Source organism: Phaethon aethereus (genome assembly GCF_964289735.1).
Source record: "Phaethon aethereus genome assembly, chromosome: 2".
NCBI lineage: Eukaryota > Metazoa > Chordata > Aves > Phaethontiformes > Phaethontidae > Phaethon > Phaethon aethereus.
This window is the reverse complement of record NC_138582.1, coordinates 152,343,432-152,371,080: the sequence shown is the minus strand read 5'-3', so window position 1 is coordinate 152,371,080 and position 27,649 is coordinate 152,343,432. Positions and strand designations below refer to the sequence as shown.

General features: G+C 40.6%; 1 protein-coding gene across 1 annotated transcript in view; it reads left to right on the top strand.

The window, feature by feature from the left end:
* Nucleotides 1-852: 852 nt before the first annotated feature.
* Nucleotides 853-27,649, top strand: part of ARHGAP21 (Rho GTPase activating protein 21) — a gene marked incomplete at its 3' end in the record, with an annotated part of 118,442 nt that continues 91,645 nt past the window's right edge. Inside the window, exon 1 of the mRNA XM_081996292.1 lies at nt 853-1,196. Within this exon, the coding sequence (XP_081852418.1) occupies nt 1,116-1,196 (81 nt within the window). The 5' untranslated portion in view covers nt 853-1,115. The remainder of the gene's footprint in view (nt 1,197-27,649) is intronic.

Genomic DNA, 27,649 nt, shown 5'->3' with positions numbered 1-27,649 from the left:
CCGCAGCGCAGCCAGCGGCCCCCGCCCGCGGCGGTGGGCGAGGCCGGTGCCCAGGTGGCCGGGTGAGCGCGGCAGGCGCAGCTGGCGCGGCGCGATGGCCCCCAGCGCCGAGACGCCCTAATTGGCGGTGGCGGAGCGGGCGGCGGTGGGGGGGGCAAGGCCGGCCCGCAGCAGCCGCCTGCTGCTGCTGCTGCTGTCGGGGCGAAACAGCGCGTCTGTGCGGAGAGGCGGGAGGCCGGCGGGAGGGAGGGGCTGGGTGCGGTGGTCTGATCGCGAACGGCTCCGGCTACGTAGCCGAGGGGAGGGAGCCGCCTGCCAGCGTGAGACTCGCGTGAGAGACAAAAGCCCGGCTCTGCCGGGCGAGGGTCTTGGCCTCGGCATCGCTGCTGCCGGGAGGGCTCTTTTGTTGCCGTCTCCTAACTGGAGTTTGTGCGCTTCCCGCCGCCCCCCACCCGGTCGATCCACTGGTTACGGCCAGGGCGAGGAGCGCGAACAGGCGGCGGCTTCCGCCCGGCCCGGTGAACGAGCCCCGTCCTTCACCAGTTGATCAAAGTTCGTCTGGGTCCAGGCGAGGAGCGACCGGCCTGCAGCCCCTGCCAGCCGGGGCTCCTCTCCTTCCTTCCCGTCCTCCGCGGCCCAGGGCAGAGCTCCGCCGTCCCCACTCCCTCCCGTGGCACGAAAGCCTGTGTGTGAGCGAAGTAGGAGGGCGTGGGCGCCTCCCTCCGCCTGCCCTCTCCTCCCCACGGCTGGGGCTCTGGATAGGAGGAGCCAGGAGGAAGAGGAAGATGACGAGGAGGAGCAATTAGCCTAACAAGGGACGGGCGGCGGAGGAGGCGGCAGCGGCCCCGCGCTGAGCACTGACACATCTGCTCTCTCTCTCTCCTCCTCCAGCCATGAAGGCAGACGCCGCAGAGCGCAGCTGAAGCCCAGGGCCGACCCGGCGCTCTTCCCTATGGCAGCTGCGTGAAGCGGTCGAGCCCCCTCCCCCGGCGGCGGGGCTGGCCTCGTCGCGTCGGGTGCGCGCGAGTGGCTCTGGCGCTGGTTCCCCCCTCCCCTCCCTTCCCCGATGTGGGCTCCAAAGGATTTGCTCCTCCTTTGTAACCGGGAATGAAATAATGGCGACCCGGTGGGCAGCGGGGCCGCCCGGCGGAGATGGAGACAACGAGCCCCCCCCAGGCGGCGGCGCCGGCGGCCAGGTAGGAGCGGCGGGGGCGGGCGGGGCGCGGGCTGCGCGTACGCGGCGGCGGGCAGGGCCGGGCCGGGCTGGGCGGGTGCCTGCCGCCGCGGGGAACGGCTTGGCTGGAGCGGACTTAATGGCCGCCCCCTCGCTCCCTCCCTTCCTCCCTCCCTCTCTCTTCCTGCCCGCCCGGAGTTGCTGGGAGTTGGACGCTGGGAGCGATGCGGCCGTACGGCTCCGCGGCCGCGGGCGGGGTGGCTGCGGCCCCGCCGGGGACTCGCCTGGCACTTGGGGCGTCGCTCCTGGGCCGGGAGGCGGGGGCGCCTCCGCTGCCGCACGGGCCGGGCGGTGGCTCCGCTTCCCGCCCTGTGGAGCGGCCGCCGTCCTCGCCTTCGGGGCGGAGGTTTCTGTGGGGTCCCCTGGTATCCCCCAACCCCGCGGTCAGCTCGCGGCGTGTCGCCCCCACGCTTAGCCTCTCCGCGTCCTCCCCACTCCTGTCTGCCCCGGCCCCAAGGGCCGGGAGCGCTTCGCTGGGCGGCACTGGGATACGGCTTCGCCCTCCCCCGTCACACTCAAACCCTGGAGCTTTTCAGTAGGAATAAGGGCCTGGCCTCTGCCTCCTTGCAGACAGTACTTGCCACCTTCCTGCCTGTACGGAGCGGCTTATATTAAACGTATTTCTATCCATAACATTTGTTGCTGGAACGGTCCTCTGTCTGTTTAGTTTAAAAACTTCCTAGCATGCCCTATGGTGGCACCATTGCGTGTTTGGACTCTCAACACAGAGTTTTAAACTAGGTCTGATGCTTCGTTCTGCGCTCCTTATTAACAGTAATAAATGTCTGCGAAACAACGGTAACTTCAGATCCAGCAAAACATATATAACATTTTCAGTGGAGTTGTTCTAAGATCTGTCTTAAAGTTCATTTACAAAGACAGACTCACTGTTGTATTGCTCAAAGTGAAGGCATGTTGTGACAAAGACAGAAAACTGATGTAAATCTGTGAAGATTTAATGGATGCCCTTTATATAGGTGTCCCCGTTTTGTTTGCAGTAATTGAAACATAGTAGAGTGGTTTTAAACCTACACAACTTAAAAATTTGGGTTTTGGTTTAATTGTGTTTTGGTGTGGGTTTTTTTGTTGTTTTTTGAGTTTTTCTTAGGACACTGGGTTTTAGTTTACTGCTGTCCTCAATTCACCTTTTTGCCTTGGTTTAAAAGTGGCACATATGATATTGTTAAGATTTTCCTTGCTGCCATCACCTCAATTAAGAGATTCACACACCCTCTTAAAGCAGGTGGGTTAGTTGAGGACAAAATGTGAGTCTTAAGAAAACAGAAGATGTTAAGATTTAAGACTTTGTGATAAATTATGATTCTTAATTTGTATGTCAATTTAATCATGCATGATTCTTGTTGATGTCCTTTTTAAAAATGTACCTGAAAATAAGGCCACTTTTGGAGAATGTATCCTTTAATACTATTCAAACAGTGTGGGAAGAGGGAGGAAACCACATGTCTAAGTGTAAAAATGAAAATCTGCTTTTTAATTCTATGGTATTGAGACTACTGGTCTTTTGGCACTGGCACTTGTCAGGGCTTACCACAGGAGGGATAGGTGGATCGTGACAAGGCCTGTGGCACTTCTGGAGCTCATGTAGAAGCTGTCTAATTGGGGACTACTAATAGGTATGGAATTGCAAAATCTGCCTGTTACTTTGCCTGATACTTATATGTTGCAGTTAAAATGTAACTGCTAGAAAACATGTACTTATACTGATGATTGACTTAATCACAGCAGGCCTGATGCAATCTTTGCTTGAACGTAGATTGCCCTCATAAATGCCTAATCAAGGTTGCCGTGCTTTCTCAGTTACTTTAGGATACGTACTGCTGCATGCCTTGAAGTTCAACTTACACCAGTCTATGAAAAGAGTTATAAGTAAAATGCCAAGAAAGAATGAGTATTAAGGGCTTGGGATCTGCTCTCTCAGTTCAGTTGATAGAACAGCTACTGTGTACAGTGCTTGATACGCTATAGGTGAACAATCTCTTTAACTGAAGTCTTACTTGTATTGAACAGGAAGAACTGCATTTCTGTTGAAAAAAATCAGAAAACACCTTTAATGACACAATTACTATAAAAAAGGAATTTTAAGTTTGCAGAAAAGTTTTTGCAGTTGTAAGGTTTTATAGTGTGCTAATACTGATACACAAGGTATTAGCAATTTTGGGAAAAAGTGTATGTTTTTGGGACACTATGTCCCATATGGTGTTTGCATTGTAATCTAATAACTCGTCTACATTTGATGTTTATCTGTAGACCTATTTGCACAGCAGGTTGTCATAAGGAAGACTCCAAGCATTCATCATGGGCAAGGGAGTTAGTTGCAACAGAAATTAGCATTTTGAGCCGTTAAAGGTTTTGGAAATGTACAGCTATAATCATTGGGGTTTGATAAAAAACTGAAAAACTTGTCCTCTGATTTCAAGATCAGTGGTCAGGCAAAGAAAGGGAGCATCTGACGGAGAAGCTGGTGCTTCTGTGTATCATTCCTGCAGAGGTGGGAGAATTGAGGACATGTGATTTGACTCCTGTAGGTATTGCATCTGTTGGTTGATAATTGTTTTTTGTTTTGGATGCTTGTCTACTCTTGATAGTATGTTCCATTTGGTCATGCCTTGCCGTGATTTCTATTTTTATTTTTGCCCCTTCCCCCCTCCCTCCCTGCCTTTGACACTGTACCTGGTGCTCTTTCTCACTTCAGAGCCCCTTCACTGAAACGGTTGTTGAGAACAAAGGTTGTGCATTCAGGCTTGCAGGCTGCCCTCTGAACATACAGCGCCTGTTCAGAGGGACAGGTCACGTATTCTGGGCTCTTGGGGGAGCTGTCAGGGAGGGCCAGGGACTCTCAGGGCTGTTTGCCATTCAGTTTGAAATCTGACACACATTTGCAAATGGGTGCAAGGATTGCTGAGCCTATGTTCATAAGGACAGATAAGTAAGAGCGTGTTCTTTCTGGCTTTTAGATTAATAGGCATATACTATCTCTGTTTCGTCAGGTTGTAGCAGTGTTTTGCTGGAGTGATTAAGCCCTGCTGAGGTACAGGCAGTTCTACTGCAGTCACAACATCTACAGGTCTGTCCAGATTTGAGGCAGGAACTGTTGTCTTCGTTAGTGTAAATTTAATGTCCCTTACTCTGCCTAGAAATGCACAACAAAAAGTGCTTTTTTCTTTTCTATTTTGCACTTACTTTAAAAGAATTGATAACTCTGTTTATGGTATAGTTTACTGTTTATCTGTATTAAAATAACATTCAAAGTGTCAAATGTAGGGTGAAAAAATACTAACCCACAGTGTGTGTGGCTTTAAAAGCCAAATTTTATTGTAAGCAATGCTGTTTCCTGAGTTTATGAATACTAAAAATACTTTATCAAATAATTTTATGAAGAGTGTTTGATATTTTTCTGTTGGAACTCATTAGAGCATACATGCATTTAGATATTTATTGCAAATTTCTAATAGTTCACTGCAAATTTGCATTAAGAGTGTGGGGCTTTGGTTTTGTGGGAATTTTTCTGTTGGTGTTTTTCTGTTTTTTGTTGCTTAATAGCTGAGTTGCTAGGAATAGTTGACTGTCTTTAGAGATTCCTGAGAGTTTCTGTATTTGGCAATAATTAGGAAATGCATTTCTAAAAACTTTTGTAAAAGAGAAATCAGAGGTTATTTAGTCCTTGCTTTGTAACAGCAAATATTAAATTTTGGAAAAGGAGGAGAAAACCCCACAATATTCTTACTCCTACACCTTATCAGAGAGAGCACAACTGTGTAAACTGAAAAGGCGGCTGTGCTGGAAGGGTCAGGAATTAGAGAAGGGCAATGATGACACTAAAAATAGAAAATGATTGGTGTTCTCACTAACAATAATTAATAGATCTTTTACTATTTTAACAACCCGGTTGGGGTGACATTGGTAAACTTTGAGTAGTGACTCCCACGTGTTATGTCTCTCTGCTGTGGGGGTACAAGCACTGAAGGGCTGTATTTTGATCCTGCATTTCAATCTTGATGTAATTATGCCTGTAAACATGCAAACTGTTGTGGAACTGTGGTTATCAGTGCTTTTTCTATGCCTGATGCTTAGAGATTCTAAGTTTTAACCATAATGTTAAAAATCCAAATTAGAGAAAAGCATTTGTAAGATTTTATATGTCAAATAATACACAGTACGAAAACCAGTCGTTAGAAGTTTATATTACTTATGGTGATAGAGAATTCTGCACAAATCTTGCATCAAGGGGGAATAAATTCAATATAAATACCAGCATTACCAGGAGTTCTAGTTGCAACTATTCAAAAAGCTTGAGTCAAATCCTGTTTAATCATGGAAGCATAACACTGATTTCTGCTCTCATTTATGTTGGAGTAAGTTGAAGATAATTTGATAGAACATGGACCTCTTCCACAAGGAAATATTACATATTTGATAGGTGACAATATAAAGCAGCAAATAGTTCCTTTGAGAAAAGGCAAGGATCAGCCTTCAAATGTAGCTGCATCTCCTGGTTTTGAGAGTGACATTTTGCTTCCCCAAAATACACCTTTGTTGATTTGTACCATTTTGATAATTGCCTGAAAAAAACAAAACAAAACCATTTTTGCAGGAGCAATCTGATGGACTGAGGGATATCTTGATATAATATGCATTATAAGTCTTTAACAGGTTTAACAAACATCAAAACACTGAGTTGACTTTTTTCCTTGTATAAGCTATTTTTAATTATTTCTATTGTTGAAATGTGAAAATAACCTATCTACTACTTCAGATGTATTATTTCTTGTCTGTTGTATTTACTTGTTTACACAAAAAAATTGAGAGAACAGATGGGGAAGGGGAGGTATTTCATCTTGCATATTGTAAGCATTTGTGATCTTGTACCTCCTGAATGTATGAAAATGTCCTCCTGTAGGTAGATGACCAAATCGTAGCCCAGCAGAACAGTATGGGCTCTGAAATGAGTAAAAGCTGGTCTTTTTTTTTTTTTTTCTCTCCTTAAATTTTGTGAATACATAAATATGTTGCTGTGTGGATGATTATTAGAATATAAACATGTGCAACCTGTGAGCCTTATTAAAAGAAAAACTTTCTGCGTCTCTTCCTAAGGAAGTCTTATGTAGTAGTGTTAGACTAACCTGTTAGGAATATATACTGATGCTTTGTAGCTGGTATGTGTGGTGTTTTTTTTTTTTCCTCTGATAACAACTGGAGGAAAAATTCAGGTTTTCTAGCATTCACAGATTGTGCATTACACTTCCTTGCAGTTGTTTGCATATTAAATTGTATAGGATAGGAAGCAGATACAAAAAATTAGGAAATGATGTTAAATGAAAACAGATTTATTTCCTGTTGTTAACAAGGGTCATTGTTTTTTAAAAAGCATGAGTTAGCTCTAGTATAAATGATGAGGCTTCTAAATTGGTGTTGAAACAGTCTGAATTGACAGCACTCCAGAAGTCAGTCTGAGCTGTTAGGTCTAAATCCATGGTTGCAGAAAGCATCAGAGCCTAAGATCTCATCAAATCCTTGAATTTAGTGCCTTGCTACAGAGGAAGTGTTTGTCTACCTACCATAATAGATAAAATATGTATGTATACTAAATAATATGTTGTGCCAAGCATGGTAGGTAAACAGGGGATGAGAGTTTTGCTGTCTGGTCAGATCGGTGGATGAATGGGGGTAATCATGTCACACTTTGCCTGTTTACTATACAGAATGTAGATTAATGTAAATACTGTGCATTTCTCCTGTCCAAATCCTCCTTATGTCTTGTCATTTTTAATATTTTTGCAAAGAAACTTCCGTGGGTGTGTTTTCCTCATCACCTAGCAGTAGATACGTACAGTAGAAGTGCAGTTGATGAGTGGGAACAGCAACCTCAAAACAGGTTTTGACTGTACTCCTATCAGGGGCTCAATACATCTTGTAAACCTGAAAGTACCTAATCTTACAGTTGCAAGGTGAGATAAGGTGTTTTATGTATACAGTTCTTAAATACATAAAGATTATTTAATGGAAAGGCTTCCTCTGTTGTGTTTGTCTTTGTTCTTTTTTTAAACCAGGGTGAAATGCATTTTTCTTTACTCCAATTACGTGGGAACTCTTAGCTATTCCCTGAATTGTTACTGTCTTTTGTTGGAAGAGAACTCTTCTGGGGAGATGATACTAGAGTTTAGAGATTGGATCACTTGGTGATAAGAAAGTAAAAACTAGGCACATCTGTATATTTTGTTCTCAATCTCTTTGTATGGGGGGACAGAACTACTGCATCTTTCTGAATTGGTGTACTCTGTTACTGCTTTGTATGTCATTAGTGAATCACGTTCAGCAGGAAATGCTGCTGCTTTTATATTTTCTGTTCTTGATTTTTGCATTGAAAACTTGTAGCTCAGAAAGTATTTGAGTGAAGCATCAGGAGCTGTTGCTGCAGCGCTCTGAACAGCATGATGTGTGAGAGTCCCTGATACAAATCATGTTAGTAAATATTTGGCACTGGGTATAAGAGGTTCTGTGTGGACATTCTGGAAAAATACAAACAGCTGTTTAAATTTTGACTCTGGCTTGCAACCATGAGCATACACCTTGGGGAGTGTAGGTAGTAGGCTTGCTTTTGTTCTAAATCTCTTTATTTCCATTTGCCAGCAGCTGCTGCTTTGCTGAGAGAATGAGGTGCCTCCTTAGAGGACATGGCTAATTACAGATCGGCTGTTGGTGGAGGAGTGCACTTGGAGACAGACATTTTCTTTTATGTGTGTGTCATTTGCATAATGTGTTAGGACACACAGTATGGACTGCATTAAACACTAGCAAATACACTGTAGGGAATAATCTTGCCCTGGCATCACTGAGCTGGCTGGATGATGTAATTTTCCTTATTTTAAATTTTGAGGTTTCTGCTTTTTTTTTTTTTTTTTTTTTTTTGCTTGGAGGGACAGGGAGGAGAAATGAAACAAAGCTATAAATTGTGTTGAGGAGAGAGGTTTTAAACACTTCTGAGTAATAGTTGCAGTTGGTACAATTTGGTTGAAAAGAGAAACCTGAGCCTGTTTCTGAAGTTTTTTTTTTATTGATAGATATGGTAGTGTGCCTCCTACTTTTATCTATGTATACTTCTTTGTGTACTTAACAGAGTACTGTTTCTTATTGATAATTACAAATCACCCACCCTTTAAAAGATTGTATTTTATTCTCTTCTATTTAAATTTTTCATCTAAGTATATGGGGCTTTTTATGTTATAAAATTGATGAGAAGATAAGAGAGTGAACACTCCTGTAACAAGAAAATGAAAAAAAAAAAAGCGGCTTCTTAAACTGCCTTAATGTTAGTGTTGAATATATACAAGTTCTCTACTTCAAATGTTTGTGTACTTTTTTTATTCTAAGTGTGAGACTAAAATAAAAATATTTTCTTGTGATGTGATTTAACACTTTGAGGTGAATAGGTGTCTTGGGTATTACCTGCTCTCACCATGGGATGAGCTAAAAGAGAATTTTTATATTCTCAGAAATCTCTTCCAGGTCATTTGGCTTGTGACAGATAGGTGCAGTCTACCCGGTGATATGTTCATGGCATGGAGGGAGACTTCTCAATTTTGAGAACTAAAACTGAGGTCGGTCTACACCTTAAGTTGCCTTCTGCCCCTCGTGCCTGCCTGCGCAACCCCCCCGCCCCCGGAAAACTAAACATGGAGACACATTGTTCAAAAACTACTTCATGGAGCTAAAGTCATGTGGATTTCAAAACCATAAGACAGTTCCACCTATTTTTGAGGAAAACACAACATTTTAACTTGTCCAAGGACTGCCCTGTTGTAATGGAACATGGAAGTGGTTGATTTCCGAAGAAACTTGACTGATATTTAAATACAATTCTCTAATTAAACTTTAAACTCATGTGTCCTCAGCCTTATAATGTTTAAAAGGGCTAGAGTTCAGTCAGTCCTTGCAGGGCTATGCAAAACTGTCAAAATTTCCTTGTGATGCAAGAATTGAGAACCAAAACGTTTTGTTGTTGTTTTGGCCAGCGAAAAAAGCAGCAGATCTAGTACGTGCACCTCAAGCAGGTGTCTCTTACTACCTGTAGGCTCTGACCTGTTTTGGTAAGATAAAGATCTGGTTAGGGTTATCTCCGAAAGGAATGCTGCAGTTTTTGTGTAACAAGCCATCCCATTGCAGTTCATACTTTGTTACTGTGCTTTTCTTCTCAGCTCTCCAATTTCGATGCAACTTTAATAGGGAGCCTGTGACTCTGGTGAAAAGTATTCCCATGTGTAGCCACAAACATTTATTATTCATCAATGGTTGTAAAATCTTACTTGTTCCTTCTTGCATGCATTTTAAAATTTTATTATCCTCAATCACCATGGTGAAAGGTAAGTAAGTAAACTTTGCCTGGAGTAATCAATTTTCATGGCAATTTTACAGGCCTTCTGTTCTGTTCTGGGTACTTGCACTGTTTTCATATGGGTCTGTCTGAAAAGTCTCGCATTTTCTGTTTGCTTCAGTTATTTTTTTTTTAAATTTGTTGGAGAAGTTTCATTGGAGCTGCCTGTGAGGTGGGATTTGAGCATGATCTCCTTCCTTGTTGTAAGGAAGAAAGAAGGAATGGCTTGTGTACTTCTCTTGGGGTATTAAAGTATCCCATCTTGCCAAATTAGCATTAATATGAAAGTTTGAAGACTGAAACAAGTTTACATGAATAGTCTTCAATGTTTCTTGCAATGTGTGCATCTGAATCAGATGCTGCAGTAATTCAGTAGCCTTAAATAGTTTGGCAAGCTGATGTTCTGATCCTGATGTCATGGAGGTAATCTTATAAGCTCGTTAATTGCATCTCTTTTGTTAGCATTTTGATTTTTTTTTTAAATGAGAAGTATTATTACAGCTTTTTAAAAATACTGTGTACCTGACCAAAATGGTCCTTGTAGCTGAGTTTGTGGGACACAGGATTTTTCTGTATGCAAGTGTTAGGAAACATGATGTTATAATAGATGCAGGCCAATACTGGTAGCATTTCACAGCCCGTGCCCTTTATGTGTTGTTTCTCATGACTTCTTTATAGGTAGTTTTGAGTAATTTTCTCTCTGTTTGCACTGTGACTGAGAATAGAATTCAGCTGTATATCTAAATAGATCTGATAGCTTTCTGCTGTTTTCATGAGTTAAATGTCAATGGAGAGCTAAAGTGCTTGTTTTTCTATCTTTGTACAGAATTTTTTACTTGCTGATGCTGTTATTCAGGTTAGTGAAGATGAATTATCTTTGAAGAGATGTAAAAAGACCTTTTGATGTTCAGCACTAGTTGGTTAAAAAAAAACTCGGTGTGCATAAATGTCAAGTAATATGTCACATATAAAATACTGAGAGGTAATGATTAACTAGGAGCTCATGGTTGAGGTCTTAGTTGTGATAGGTAACTCTAAGGATTAAACAGCAGCTTAATGCTTAGTGTTGGTCAAAAAAGCAAATTGTCATCCATTTCCTAATAATTTTGAACAGTTAGTGTTCTCTGTCATGTTTCAGTGTATAAATCCATGGCGCACTTGGAGCTGGTGTGTCTAGGTCTAGTTCTGTCCCTTCCCCCTTCATTTTTCCCCATTTCAGAAACAATTTGGTAGAGCAAAAGAGTCTCAGAGGAAGGGTGGCTATGATAATTGAGTATATGGAGTTGTTTCTGTACCAAAACCAAACAAGGTAGCTAGGACTTGGCAGTTTGGGAAGGAGGAGACTGTGGACATGGAGAGATGTTTGAGATGTGGTAGCTTTCTCCATGTCTCTTGAATTTCTATGCATCAGCTTCTTACCCCCAAGTTCTTGGAGTAGGTAGTATCAGATGAGTATGGTGGAGTGAGAAAAAGCAAAAGGACCCCTTGCATAAAAGCTAATTAAGCTTGTTAATCTGCACCCATAATATTTTGGAAGCTAAAAGTGTGTATGTAAGCTGAAGGATAACCTGGACACATGTTTGGAAGAGCAATACTTATAGAATTACTAAATACCCTTGTAGTGGAATGAATTATGGATTTGTGAATAACTGAAGCTGGGAGGATATTGTAGTGATGCTTGCTCTTGTGTTATTTCCTAATTATCTGCAACTATCTTCATTTGATCACCCATGGAGGTGGGCTGAGTGGGCCTTTTTATTTGAGCTACAGGCATTCTTACATGTTACAATGTTGATTCCATGAGAGCTTATTAGAATTCCTCCTGCTTTCAGGAGATTCTGTACTATGCTTGCTGAAACAAGACAGCTGTTTGCCATCAGCAACAGGAAACACAGTTCTTCAAATGTTCAGGACTTGGGCTTATTTTTGCTTCTTGAAGGCTCAGGCTAGGTATCAAACTTAGTCTTTGTTTTTGCTCGCTTTTGTAAAAGTTGCTGTTAATTCTTGTTGCATTATATGGGCCTAATGCTCTCCAGTTTTGGTACGTTAAAATGAAATTCACAGTTACCTGCTTTTCTGTTCATCCCATCTCTTCGTCCATCCCACCTCCCAGTTGAAGACGCCAAGGTGATGGTGGCTTGTACGCAGAACTTAAATATGCTGTTGTGGTTCTTGTTTCTTTTCCGCTTGATTGCAATCAGCAAGTACTCTTTTTGCCTGTTGAATTGTTTTCTGCATTACTTCTTTTAGTGGACTGCATTACATTGCAAGACTTCATTCTTGATTCCAAGTCTTGCAAATACTGCAGCAGCAAAACCAGTAAATCCCTAGAAGCCAGTGGAAAACTCCTTTCTCATTCTGTCTGGATGATGCTATGGGGTCTTCTGTTCGCTGTAGAATAGTTACCCCCCTTCGGTTCTGTGGTACCAGCTTCGTGAAAGGAAGTGGCACGTTGAGGGGCTACATGGCAAGCTGCATAGCTTCAAAGACTGCTGCACGGGACTGAGTGGTAGGGAAAGTACTGGAGGGAGAAGCCTCTACCTGGCAAAAAGGAACTTCTCCCCTTCACCAATACTGAATACCAGTTATCAAGAAGGTTAGAAAAAAAAGTAGTAAGGACTTTTACCTAAAGAACTGTGAAATGAGGTGGCCACAAAAGAGTTTTGCTGAGTTGGGGTTTTTGAATTTTGTGGGTGGGCAGACCAAGAACCCCCACCTCCCAAAACTATTTTTAAAGCTAGATCTAAAATGTTAAAAGGCATCTGTGGCTAAGATGGCTTCTGCTCTTGTAATCAGTGATTCATGACTCTGAGAAATAAAATTCTTTAAGGTGAGTGAGTAGAGACAGTGGTAATATTAGACAGTTACTCAGCAAGGTGTGTTCTGGGTAAACAGTTCTTACTGGTAAGTTTGTATGTAGAGAATTATTTTTTCCTTATTTCATTTAAACTGTGGAGTTTTATAAACTCAGAGAAAAAAATCTTGTGTTCAGTTTAAGAGTTACTACTTAGAATTCAGTGATGCCTGTTTTTTATGCTGTCTGGTGTGAGTTTATTTGGGAAGAAGATTCCCCCCCCAAGTCTGTCAGCATGTTAACCTTTATCCATTTCGTGGCCAGTTGTCAGTGGCTTACATTGTGGATGATGCAACATCAGTCAGTGATGTAATGGTTGTAGGCATCCTTGCAGCTCACAATGGGAACCTGAAGTTTGGAAACAGAATTTTTATCTGTGTCTGCTGTGAGGGAGGTGAAGCACAAACACCACAGTCATCTTTGTCTCATTTTGGATAGTGGCAGAAGAGTGAATCATAATGTTTTAGTGGGGGGATTTTTTGTGTGTGTGGTTTTGGGTTTTTGGGGTATTTTTCTTTTTTTCTGTGGTGAGTTTGGGTATTTTTTGGTGTGGGTTTTTTTGTGTGTGGGGTTTTTTTTTTTTTTTAATTCAAGCCATTAATGCCACTGGATGAGTTGAGGGGAAGGTATTATGTGTGAGATTTAAGAACAGGATTTATGGGAGTGACTTGACCTTAAGTTCAGTTAATACTGTGGTCACTTCCCCCACTTAGATAATCTGGCCTGGCAGATTTCTCTTTGCTTAGGACCCAAGATACCATGAGCTTTCATTCCTTGGAAGGCTCTTGTAGTCTTCACTACTTTTGTAAGTGAGAAAGCAGGGATTACAAGAATATGTCCTCAACTGAGTATTACTAGCCTTTTCAACCGAGGCGGAACAGTGGTATCCTCTAGTTTTTATCCTATGGTGCAGTTGTTTTTTGAGGAACTTGGTCTCTTCCTTCTAGAGACTCTTCTGATTTGGGAAAGGAATAGGACTAGTTGCATTTTAGAATTACTTGCTACAGCAGGATCTTCCAGTTAATTCTTATCTCTTAATTAAAGCCTTTCTGGGATAGTTGCACTTGTTTTCACAAGCCTGTTTTTTCAGTTGCCTTATTTTAGATATTGCTGTTAAAGTGGTAGTAGAGGCTTTACTGTTCCATTATGCCATGTTGTACTTCGAGTTTCATCCAGTTCCCAGAAGTTCCATCATATTTATTGCTTAAAATGATTGCAGTCCAGACTACTTTTTTATATTTTTAAGGGCAGATTTAGGATAGATCATTTCAGAAGCTATAAAAAACCCCCATGTTTACGAAGACATTTTGTGATGGCTTATGTTAATAAAAGTGTTTTTTTATAATTGCAAAAAGAAGTATTTACAGTCTAATTTAAAATACAGAAATAGGGGGGAAATGACATTGTTCTTACTTCATAAAATAACCTGTATAAATCCTTTCAGCTGAAGATTCTCATGTACTTCAGGAGGGTTTGGATCAGCAGTTCTAACAAACGAGCTTTTGAAAAAAGCCTTTAATTCTTGCAAAAACCATCTGTGCCTATTCTATTACTGTTCTTTAAATAAAGCTGGCTGCTTTTTGTATTATGTCCTAGAATGTAAGTAAATAACTTGCATCATATACTTTCTGCAAACGTTCTTTTGGAGGCATCAGTGCCAGGTTTAAGCATGGATACCCCAAGCACCTAACACTTTCTTCAAGTATTAGAGCAAAAAGCCTAAAAATACAAGTTCTATTTCTTCTTATAATGCAAAACTATATTCATATCTAAAACCTGACAGGTTATGTATGAAGTCGCAACATGAAAATATGAAGAATGTCAAAACTAACAGGATTTTGAAATTAATTAAACACACAGGGGAAGGAGATACTTTTGTTTCAGGAACAAAAAGTTTATACTTTTCTGTAACTCCTCTATTCTCAGCCAAATTTGGGGGCGGTAATCACAGAATCGTAGAATCATTACAGTTGGAAAAGACCTCCAAGATCACAAAGTCCAACCATCAACCCAACACCACTGTGCCCACTAAACCATGTCCCGGAAGTGCCACGTTTACATGTTTTTTGAACACCTCCAGTGATGGTGACTCCTCCTGGGCAGCCTGTGCCAATGCCTGGCCACTCTCTCAGTAAAGAAATTCTTCCTAACATCCAATCTAAACCTCCCCTGTCACAACTCAAGGCCATTTCCTCTTGTCCTATCGCTAGTTAGTTCAACCAGCCAGAGCAGACTGCCTAGGACTGTGTCCGGGCTGGTTTTGACTCTAAGGATGGAGGCTCAGCAGCTTCTCTGGGCAACCTGTTCCAATGTTTGATTGTGCTTATAGTAAAAGGTTTTTTTTAATGTTTAAATGGGATTTCCTCTATTTCAGTTTGTGTCCATTGTCTCTTGTCATTGCATCTTTGGCACCACTGAGAGGGTCTGGCATCTTACTCTTCACCTCTTGCCCTGCTTCCCCCGTCAGGTATTTGTACACATGCGTAAGTTTCTGCCCTGCCCTCCCAAGTCTCTCCAGGCTGAAACAGTCCCAGCTCTCAGCCTGTGCTTGTGTGATACATGCTCCAGTCCTTTATTCATCTTTGTGGCCCCTCACTGGCCTCGCTTCAGTATGTCCACATTTGTGCTATACTGGGGACCCAAGAACTGGACACATCGCTGCAGATGTGGTCTCACCGGTGCTGAGTAGAAGGGAAGGGTCTCCTCCCTCAACTCTGCTTAATGGAGTCTAGCAGGCTGTTTGCTTTCCTTGATTAAAAGCCATACTGATGGATGGTGTTCAACCTGTTGTCCACGTAGGAACCCTAGGGCTCTCTATACAATGCTGCTTTCCAGGAAGTTGGCCCAAAGCCTGTTCTGGTGCTTGGGGGTATTCCTCCTCGGGTGCAGGATTTGACATTTCCCTTCGAATTTCATGAGGTTCCGGTTTGTCCATTTCTCCAGCCTGTCAACATCTGCCTGAATGGTAGCATGCCCATCTGGTATACCAGCCATTCCTCCCAGTTTTGTATCATCTGCAAACTTGCTGAGGGTGTACTCTGCCTGATTGTCCAGGGCATCAGTGAAGAGGTTAGTCTTGGCCCCAGTATTGACCTCTGGGGCACACCACCATGGCTGGCCTCCAGCCAGCTGGACCTCTTGATGTTGGTCATAACCCTTTCAGCCTTGTGATTCAACCAGTTTCCAGTCGAGTTCACTGTCCATTTATTTAGCCCATACTTCATCAGCTTGTCCATAAGGACATTATGGGAGATAATGTCAAAAGCCCTCCTGATGTCAAGATAAACAACATCTGCTGCTCTTCTCTCATCCACCAAGCCAGCTGACTCCTTACAAATGGCTATCAGGTTGATTAAGCATGTTTTCCTCTTAATAAATCCACCTTCTTGTCCTTTGTGTGTTTTGAAGCTTTTCTTGTTGCCCTTCATATCCCTTCCCAGATTGAAATCCAGCTGGGCTTTGGCTTTCCTAACCCCATTGCTGCACGCTCAGACAGTGTCTCTATTCCTTCTGGATCACCTGGGTCTTGCTTGCAATCCTTGTACACTTCCTTTTTATGTTTGAGTTCAGTCAGAAGCTTCTTGTTCATCCATGCAGGCCTTCTGCCACCTTTGCTTGATTTTCTGCACACTGTTATGGACCATTCCTGAGCTTGGAGGAGGAGATCTGTGAAAATGAACCAGCTCTTCTGGACCCCTCTTTTCTCCAGGACAGTCTCCTGTGGGATTCTTTCAAGCTGATCCCTGAACAGTCCTGTTTTTCTGAAGTCCAGGGCTGTGAAGCTGCTATTTGGCTTTGTTCCTTTCTCTCAGGATCCTGAACTCCACCATTCACGGTCACTGTAGCCATGGTTGCCCCTGAACTTTATAGCCACAACAGTTCCTCCTTGTCTGTAAGTACGAGGTCCAGCAGATTGCCTCTTCCTTTTTGGATCCTCAGTCATCTGTGTCAGGAAGTAATTGTCAGCACATTCCAGAAATCTACTGGATTGCCTGTGTCCTGCTGTGATGTTAATAAAATTATTAAACATTTTATTTTTGTTAAATACATTTTTGTGAATACTTTCTGAATTGTTTTTGTCCAAGGTAAAATAGGAATTGCTCTCACAGGCTGTTGGCCAGGAACTTGTACAGGGAATTAAATGCAGAGAAGTAGTTTCATCAGAGGGTTTATCTGTTTCATCATACAACAGAGTTTAAATGCAGGTTATAAAATTGGTAAGGGAACCAGTGAAGAAGTTTGGTAAAGGACTATTAAATAAAATTGAAACAACAGCTTGCATTCCTGCTATTAAAGTAGCTTTTTAGTTATTGTTTTATGTCCATTGCATATCTAAAATCTGGTTGAAAATAATTGGCTAAATTTTTGCTGTCTTCATGTCTTGCTGCATGTTAGTGGTACGCATGTCTCATATCACTGATAAGTGATGTTTTGTGTAAACACCTTGTGTGTTTTTTAGTTCTTGGAAGTTCTGCCATTTGATCTGAAGTTGCAGTGTGGTTTGTTTTTTTTTTATAATTTCTCTGTTGAAAGACAGGTTTAGAAAATACATTGTCCTTTTGCAGACGTAGCAAAAAATGAAAATGAAAACAAAAACCTCCAGAAGAGAGTCACTTCTCTAGTACCAGACATTTTTGCACAGTCCTAGTACTGTCACTTATGTAATTAAGAGCTTGGCATGTGCGTAGTAGAGTTTTGTGATTGACAAGTCACAGTGCGTGTACTCAGACTTGAGACAAGACTGGTAGAAGAGGTTCCTAAGATATACTGTGAACTTCATATGACACTATGTGAATTTTCTGTTGAGAATCAAGACCTGCTGTTGACTGAAAGAAGGTTGTGGTGATATAAGGCAGACTTTCTGCTGAAATACAGGCAACTGAATTTAATTCACATGATTTGCTGTTTGTTGTATAATCAACCTGTAGCCTCCCACTAATAAACCTCCTGCTTGTTGGTTTCTGCTGGATGTTGTTGGATTTTTTTTCCTATATGCCACACATTCAACTATGCCTTTTTTTCTCTAATTTCTTTTTGAATGTCAGAGTTTTCAATAACTTGTTTTGTAGGATTTTGTCGCTGTAATATTAGTACTCCCCCCAGCACTGAGAGAGGTCTGATACCTGGTACATCATGATTGATTTAGGACTTGCTTGTTAAAACAGTATGTTTTTCTTGAAACTGTAATTTCATTAGGTTTCACTGACGCATTAATTTCAGGCTTTGAATATAACTCTCATAGACTGTCTAGAACCTTCTGATAGCATTTTGCATGGTGTGTTGCTTCACATACAAAGACTCGTTGTTGAGTGAACAGCTTTTTAATTTGTTGAAGTATACTGGTTCAGGTGGCTTTTTGCACCTGGAATTCTGGCTTGGGTTGTTTGGTTCAGTCTTTAATTATTAGGAGTTTCTTTGAGGTTTTAAGTGCTAGTGTATTTTATTTCATATTTGCTTGGCACCTTTAAGGATGGGTTTTTTTACCTTTTTCATTTGTTTTGCATTGTAGCCCTGAACTTTTCAGTTAAAATAATAAAAAAATCTTAACTCTGTCCAGCTTTTGCAGAAAGGGAACCTATTAATCATAACATGTTTTGTGGTGTGTATTCAGTACAGAGGGTGAGTTTTTAACATGTGACAAATATTATCATCATTCATGTTCTATTAAGTTTGAGTTCCTTTGTTGTCAATCACTTCTGTGCAGCCCAAAAACGAGAGAGGACCCCTTAATGGCCTTTCACCCTCTCACCTATTCATCCTGTCTTCTTCCTACTGAACTGTTACTTCCTCTGTTGTTGGGGTTTCTTGCCATTATTTAATGCATGGCAAAGACTCTCTTGTAACAGGTGAAAGGCCTGAGAAAGGCCATGAAATTACATGCCATTTTTACAGCTCTGGAGGGGATAGTTCAAACAATTCAATGAAGGAAGTAAGTAATGCTTATTACTGCCATGAGAAATGCTGATGGTGTAATTGTTGTTGCTATACCTGTATAGCACAGTAATATAGTTGGTAATACTTACTGTTTACAACATTTGCACTCTGTTGTCTTCAAACATGTTGGTGTCATTCCCCATATGTTTGGTGCTATTGAGGCTCCTCCCAGAAGACTGTGCCCAGTTTTTGTCCCTCCCTTCAGGACAGGACAAACTGGAGAGAGGGAAGATGTTGAGGGACTGGAGTGCCTGGCTGGAGAAGAGGGAAGATGGCACCAGCTTTGCTCAGCCTGGAACAGAGAAGGCTGAGGTGGCAGCTGGCTGGGGTCTTCAGCCGCTTGAAAGTGAAGGGACAAGAGGGAACAGTTGCAGTAAGGGAAGCTCCAGCAGAATACAAGGAGAAAAAATTGTTGTTGAGGGTGATTAAGTATTGGGGTGGGTTGTGGGAGGTCCTGGAACCTTCCTATTTGGAGACTTTCAGGACTTTACTGGGCAAAGACCTCAATAGCCTTTTTATCAGTAGATTCCAGTGACAGTGATTAGGGCTGTGTGGTGTTCTTTCTCTAAATAACTTTCTGCTTTGTTACATTCTAAAAACCTTATTGGCATGTGCTTTCTAATAAAAACAAGAGGTATTTAATATATTTATGCCAGGAAAAGGATACCTATCTGAACCTGCAGAGTTCTTTTTAAAAATTGGGAAAATGGAATTAGATTCACTGCAAAACACTGACTCCTCTTGCTCTCACAGTTTGAATTTTTTTCCTGAGGCCCACCTCTGTAGTACTTAATGAAGATTAAGTTTGCAGTATAATGTAAAGCTCAGCAGAACTGTCCTGTTTTGGACTAGTGGGGGCAGTGTTTGTTTTAGACATGAAGGTGTTTCACGGGTAAGAAAAAAAAATAACAGATGATTCATCGTGATTTTAAGTCTGTCTTGAGAACTTCAGTGTGATGACTGAAGAGGAGATGGCTTTTCATCATCCAGCATGAGTTTTGACTAGGGTGATGATAAGGTCAAATATGTGGTTCCTCTTTATCACCTAACTTTAGGGGATGAAGTTTTGGTAAGGAAAATTAGAAGAAAATTACAATCAGGTTGACTTTCTTAGGAGCTATCTTGTCTATGTGGTTCCTGTATTAACTACCTTTTTCCAGGATTGGTGCTCAAGTAAAGTGAAGGTACCAGTCTGCTTTCTAGAGGTTTCTTTCTTAGCTTACCCTTATGTTGGGGAATTCCTGAAATTATATTTTAAAGTAGGTTCTTGGAAGCCCTTTGTGTTTTTCTCGTCATGCTTTAACTTTTTAGTGTAAATCATTCTCTTTTGTCAAGATCTTGGGAATAAAGAATAGGAAAGATGGATCCAAGATCAGCGTGCTTCTGAGTGATAAATCTTGATGGTAATGGTGGAGTTATGATTTAGACCATTGTACCACATATACCATGCTTGTCCTTCATTTATTAGTGAGATTACTTCAATTAATGTTATTACTGGTTTCAAAATAATGTTAAAGCTACATGCATATTTGTGTGCAGGGTTGGAGATAGGGTTGTGAATAGCTTTCAACTTGGTTGAGTGGAACCCTTTTGGCCAGAGTTTTGGTATGGCTCTGCTTATACCCTCTCATAATAGTAAGCACCCCAAAATATTTTTAAGCTAAAAAGTGAGATTTTGGACAATTTTATCCTAGGTAGAAAGTTGATAGGAAAACAAAATTATTAGATCGAGTTAGAAGTTAAGGGAATGTATCTCCAGTCCCTACTGACTAGAGCAGAATAAGTTCTTGCTTCTAGAATTAGTTTCATGTGAGGCTTTTTATTTATTCATTTTTATGAATTGAACAAAGATCACTACCGTTCAGAAACCAGTTTCCTCTAGTCCCTAGGAAGTTTGTCTTCCATCTCCCTTGTGGCCTGGCTGTGTTTCTAGTGGTGTTCTTAGCAGTCTCTGGCTGAAATAGTTCACTGAAGGGTCAAGCAGCAAGCTGTTAGGTTGGTCAAGCCCATCACTTCTAGAAATAAGTCATGTAGGTTTTTCATATAGACTTCAGAGATCATTTGGAAAGTGAAACTTACTAGATTTTTTTTTTTATGCTGATGTGCTAATATGAGCAAACTTCTGTCTTTTTAAGATGCTGCTTACTTTGGTGCTTCCTGCATTGAGGGAAGGTATAGCATTCTGTTTGTCTTAACCTTTCAGAGGATGCGCTGACTTTATTTTTTTTACAGAGTTTTGGAAGGATGAATTGTGCCACCAGCATAGTGAGGTTTAAAAGTATATTTCTAAACGACATGTTGTTACTAAGCTTTACTTAGATACCATCCCTGCGGAGCTACATGTGTTCAGTCTGTGGTTTTTTGCAATCAGTGTATTTCCCTTTAGCAGTAACCACTAAAAATTACCCTGGGTTCACCGTGTAATTGAAATTTTGAGGCCGGAAGGTGAAGCCATTGACTTCCTCTGTAAATGAAATGGGGCAGTGCTTCTATTTGAGGAAAAACAGGTCTTCACCAGTGCTACAGTAGTACTTTGCATACTGTTTGTTTTTTGTCATAAAAAGTTTTTCTCCTGTGGTTAAGAAATACAAAGGTTTTAAATTCCAGTGTATGAAAGAATTGAGTATCATGCCAAGTCTCCTTCATGCCACAAATAATTGCTAGTTACGTATGGACAGATTCACACACCTGGCTTTTGCACTTTTGATCATTTAGACACACATTACAGTAATGCTTAATTTTACATAGGGCTTTTCACATTCTGTCTAAAAACATGTTCAGCATGTTCAGTTGTCTGAACTCTAGAAACAAGTGGGATTTTTGAATGTACTCCTTTCTTCAGCATAATATATTGCTGCTTTTAGCACCTGCCTGATCCATACTTTGCTGTTTTGAATTTCCTTACTAGATGCTTAGATCTGTCTGTTGCTGAGATAGGAAGCTTAGCTCCTCACATTGTAAATGCCACTCCAGGAGCTATGCCCCGTGACGTGCAACACCATGTTTGCTGTGCCTGTGTTTTGTGAATTTGAGCTTTTGTTCACTAGAAAGGCAAGCTTTCTTTGCTCTTTTTTTTGTTTGTCCTTACGGACATATAGAAAATGGGGAAAGTAGAATTTAACCCTCTGGAAAATGAATGCTGGTCAGAAGAAAATAGTTTATTGTTCCACCTGTACTCATATAATTTTTTGATGAGAATATGGCTGTAGACCTTTTCTGACTTAATCTCAGTTTCTGTGTTTTGTGGGTTTTTTTTTTTTCCCCTAAAGAATTCACATGAGCATTATAGGATTGAAATGTATTAAAAGCACTAGCCTACGGTTCTGCTAAGTTTTTTTTTTTACTTCTGATGAGAAGATCACAATCTCTGCATTTCTGTAGGACAATTTGAGAATTATAATACTATAGGATAATGAAAACAGTATGAATGGAGTAGAGAATTGGTTTATTGCCCAAAAAGAAAAGCTATGGAATGTAGCTTGTGCAATGATAACCGCATGCTGAAGGAGTGGAAGGCAGTACGGTTGAAACCATAGGGCCTGTGTTCTTCAGGCAAAAGATATGGTAGGAAGCAAGTGATGTAATGGAGTGAAGAAGTAAAAAATTCTTGAGTCTGATTTCATCTGCGCATGCCATCAGTATGCCTATCTGTTAGTTCCTCTACAGTTGCTCTTGAGCTCATTGGCCATTTTTGGTCAAATTTCAAGGCAGGAGAAGGGTCTCGGAGATAATGAAGTGCTTGGAAGTTTGGAGCAACTCAGAAGCTAGATGGAAGAGAAGCCCACGTTAATACTTCACACTGAAGGTGAGATGGGGGAGCTCTGGTGGCTAGTCAGCACATGCGTGACTGCTCTATAGCCAAAAAACTCATTCTTTCCTTTACAGGGGATCTGACAGGAGGAAAGAAGGTGAGGGGGAGATCCAAGATGCATGAGACCAAAGTCAGTTCTTCTATTCATGTAGCAACTTGATATGTTTAATTTGTTTCTAAAATAAGCCTTAAGCCTTCTTGGAATTCCAAAGCTCACTGGAAAATATGTTAACTTCTTTTAAAGAGTATTTTCTTCCAAGTCAATCTACCTTTGGATGAATGAAGGCCTTAGTGAAAGGGCGGAAACTTGCACAATGGTGGGGAGGAGCTTTGATGAAGTGCATGTATTCTATACAACAAAAAAACTGGAAGCGATTAAAGTTAGTTTCAGAATATGTCAGATGACTGATCTGATAACACCGTTCATGCAAAACTGAGCTTGGTCTACATGGAAAAAATGATGGAGAAACTGAAGGAAAATTTTGACTTTTAAAATTTCTTCCAGTTACCTAAATTGCCTGGAGAGATGGGTAGAGTTTATAGAGCTTAATTCTTGAGTTCTTTTTAAAAAAGTAACAACTAGAGTTTTGAACCTCTGAAAACACAGCATATGGAAGCAAGGTTATAGGGTCTAAACTAAAATTTTATTTGTAAACTTGATGTACAGGGGGCAGGGCTGTCTCTTTTGGGGGGGGTGTTTTGTTTGTTTGTTTGTGGTACCTGAGCTTCATCTGAAGGAGTTTTTGATGATAAATTCCATCAAAATGTGTTAGACTAGCCTCTGGCACTCTGGAACTTACTAAAATTTGGGGACAGTCAGAAGAGAAAGCTAGACATAAGTCACCAAGCTGTATTAGTTAACAAGCTGTTTTTATTTAACTCTCCTTCACTTAGGAGTGACAAGTGGTGATACTTGTTTCTCTGCTGGGTTCTGTAGCTAGAGCGTGATAGCAGTTCTGTGTACTGCATTATGTTGACTGTAATCAATACAACAAATTGCCTGACAAATTTGAAAATCTAACCTGTAGTAGCTTGATTTGGTAGCATATGTTAGCTACTGTATTTATCCCCCTACAAAGGAAAAGTAGAAGTCCAGACATGAAAAACGTTGCTCATTAGTAATCTGATGTCTTAAATTCTATGTCCCCTGTCCATACATCTACAGGAAAAAATGTGCTGACGAATGACTCTTCTTTCCTTCTTGGCAAGGTGTAGGTTTCCAGTCAATGGTGTTTTCTTAAGGACCCTCTTTTTATATATTCCCTATCTATAGAGAGTGATAATTTTTTTATGTCATGTTTTTAAAATTTGCTTGAAAGTAGGGGTGCTGCTGTAATATTTAACAAGTTAGGTTTCAAACTGCAGTGAGTAATTCAGTGCTAATCATGCTTCCAACTGGCATCTTTCTCTGTAGCATTTGCATAACACTAAAAACGTGCGAGTTCCACTGAAGCCTTAAATTTATGAGACCGCAGGTGGGAACAGGAGAAAGGCATTTGGAAAGGCTCCTGTGAAGAGTATTTTAAGATCTCTTGGTGTGGAGATGAAGTGGCCAAGGAGAGCCTTGCCAGCTGGAGTGTAGCTGCCTTCAAGGAGTTTGCTGTAAGAGCTTGGAGCTCTTGCTGCTATGGGAAACCTCCAGCAAGGTATTGAGGAATGTGCCCACTGACTGCATGTGTTCTTCACTTACAGCTTTTTTTTTTTTCCTATGGTTTTTAGGACATGTGTACCATGACTCTGCTCATTACCTGATTTTTCAGGAGAGCTGTTCTAAAACGAACTTATGTTTTCGTTCTGGAATCTAACACCTTGAAGAACTAGTGCTTGGTGTCAAGTTGTGCACTTGTGTTTGAGGTTTTTCTGACCCAGGTGTTCTTCATTGTTGGAATGGAAGCAGAATGGACATGTAATGTCTTTTCTTTCTTGACGTGAAAATGGTGTATGCTTAATCATTATAGCACTAAAATTCCAGTATCATCTTCTGCCTTTTTAATGATTTTTTTTTTTCCATGTGGCTACATTTGGAGCAACAAAGGAAACTAAACTGGTAGGATACTATAAAGATAGAGAAAGGTAAGACTCTAGATAAATGGTGCAAAAATGCATTGTGAACTAAGATAACATCATTAAAAATGGTGCTCTGATAGTGCAGATGGCAAAGCTTAAAATTATAGGGATTGACCATCTGCAAGGGTAAGTTATCATTTCACATAAACATGTTTTTGTTATTCCTGTACACTCATGGCAAAACCCCAGTGTGTTTAGAATACTATGTAGTACATGCCAAAACTGATTTTTTTTTTTTTTGTTCCCCCCCCCCCCCCCCCAGTTCAGTCAGTGATATTAGTTAAGTAAAGGAAATGTTAGGAAATTCTTAATGTAGTGAAGCTGAGACTTCAACTTTCTGTTGGAGCTTACCTTTCTGATCGATAGCTCTGTATGGTCCCTTTCTTGCTCCACCAATAGACTGCGTTCCAGCTGAGGGAAAAGAAAAGCAGGGGAAGCAAAGGAGGTGGTATTTTGCTAGCTGAGAAACTAGAGTTGCTTCACACATGGTCTAGTAATTCTATTTTAATGAAGATTTTATTTCCTCATTTTAGCTGGCTTCAGAGGAGCTCAGCTACTCTAATGGCCTATTAAGTGAGGCTTTCTTAACTTCAAAATCTGTACTTTGTGTCGAAGGACAGTCTGCTATTATCCTCTATGGAATGTCAAAAGTTGTATTTTTGAAGTAGACAATCTGGCGAAGTCTTGAGAACCCACTATACTAACTCAAATATGAATGTTTCATGGAAAACGTCTTAGTATTGAATAGCTCTTGTATTTAACAACAGTAATAATTTTTAATTTTGGTTTCCTTCTAACAGTCTTAGTTCAGAGAAAGCAGGAATACACTTTTGCTCTGATCCAGCTGCAGAGTGTCTTCCTATGAAGCGTGACATAGGTGTTGCTTTCTGGGATCCTCTTGCAAGAAGCTCGGGCAGTTATGGGTACACAAACAGTTCAGCCTTCTGAGCCCTCCTGGTCTCAATAAGAGGATATTGGGCTGTAAATTAGTGCTTCAGTGTGGTCATGCTTGGTGACTAGCTTTATCCAAATCTTGTATTTGGAGATTGCTAGGTTATTGCGAAGACTTAACTATATTATAATAGATTTGCTGGAAAATAATCTTGGTTATTTTCTTTTGCCCTTAGTTTCTGATGGAACAGTGATAAGTCTTGTGCACTTCTTTGGCTTTTTGGTACTTGGACTCCTAGGAGAGTTGTAGCAGACTAGTGTGCATGTGTTAAACAGCCTGAAAGGGTACTGTGCCAGCTTTTCCAGAGTTGCATTTTTTTCCCTTAAGGATATCTGTGGTGTTCCTAGTTCTATTAACTGTATTGCATCTTAAAAAGAAGTTGGTATAGTGGGAAGGAAATACTGCAGACTTTTTTTTTAATGCAGAGGGAGTTGGGTTTTGTATTTACTGTTTTTTCCTTTTTTTAATGTTGATAGCTTTTTGTAACAATTCTAATGATAGGAAAGAATTCAGAATTGAAATCGTATTTCAGCCTCTTCCTGCTCTTGACTTGGTTTGTAGGAACTTTTCTCATTGTCAGTCTTGGGAGACGAGCAATGGAAATACTTAGTGTGGGTTTTGGTTTTTTTTTTTTTTCCTCAGACATGCTTTTCCTTTTTGTTCTTGTGCACTTCTCAATTTCATTTACTAAAACAAGCCAGACTTCCTCTGGAGCTTCACCTCATCATTATCAGTCTACACCTTGTTGGTAACCTCTGAAATATATTTCAGTTGCTTTTGAAATTCTTCTTAAGTAATCACTGTGTAGAACTATGGTTAACGGTAGCAAAGGGGATTGAGACGTACTGTAAAAGGCTTCTATGTTGTCCATATTTGGGACAACAAAGGTGAACAAAATCTTGTTCTTCCTAGGAGCTTGTAACTTCTGGTGGAAAATAATTGCTTTCCAGGTTTGAAAAACATCTCCTCTGATGTGGAAGAAGGGAGGAACCAAAGAAGGTGCTGTTTGTTGGTTGCGTGTGTATGCATGCTTTGTTTTAGTTTTTGAAGTCATTAAAATGTCAGTACAAGGAAGAAAATATTAGTTGCTCGGTGTAGAGTGAAGCAAAGCCTTTCAGTAGAGTGCCACTGAAACTCCTGTTACTGGCTCCAAGCATGCTGATTTCTTAACTGAATAGATGAAGTAATAACTGCATTTGCTTGTAATGGGATTTCTCAGTTCACTTGTGTTCTCAGTCCAGTCATAATTTACTGAAGTACATTTTCCATGCCTGACTCCTGATAACCTTAGGGAGTCATTTTTATGCACTAGCATATATGAAGATTCACGGTGCCTTCTTACACACAGGCATGTTCTCTAATGATAGCTTGACTAGAATTAGCTTAATTGAGGGAAAAAAAAAGTTTTCTTTTAGTAAAGAATTTACCCTTTCATAGAACTTGGTGCTCCTAAATTCTGAATGGTATATTTTTGGGACACGCTTTGGGGTGTGCTGACAATGTGGTTGACCCCTGTGTATGGCTTGCATATTTGCAATAAAAATATATCTGGAGTCATTAGGAAATGGAAGCCCTTCCTTTCTGTGAGCATGAGGTCTGCTTTCTTTTCTGAGGAAAGCTCACTGCAGTTTTTAGATAGAGGTCTAGATACATGAGGGGCATATTTTTTAGGAAAATCTTGCCTATTCTCTACTGTTTCTTTTTAACCTTCCAGAGTTTGCATAAAAGACTGACAGATTCTGAGAAATAACAGGTTGAGAAAGCTATGTTTCTGACCTGGTTTTAGCTTAATTACCTCAAAATATTGACATCCTAAACCTGCGGTTTTTAACAGCAGGAGAAAACGTTAATCTTTGTGACAAGCCATCTTTAAGAGGACATGATGCTTTGGACAGGCTCTTACTTTTTTAGTTAATAAATTGCATAACTGAATTTCAGCTTTATTGTATTCGTGGAATTTTAAGTGGTTCCTTCATTATTTTAGAGGCAGGAAAACTGACCAGCAGTAGAACTTGAAAAGCTGTATGTCATAATCATCTTTTTTTTTTTTTTTTTCCCCCCAATCAAAGCTCAGTGTATGAGGAGGAACGTTTTGGGCAATTGGACGTTGAGACCTTTGAAACCTGCTAACATTGATGTGTGTCCTCTGTCATTCTCTAGTTATGCAATGAGAGCATCCTGAAATGCTCTGTTGGCCTTTTTATACTTCAAATTGGAAATACAGTGTGGAAGCCTTGCTTTTAAATTTTGGACAAAACTTTATAAACTTTAAAAAAGTTTAAAATATTTACAACCCAAATTATTTTTGTTTTGTTTTTGCATTGAACTTTTTTCTTTTTAAGGAAGGCATTAGTAAATTGAGTGTTGAAAGCAAAAAGGGAAGCCCTCTGTTTATTGTATGCCTACTT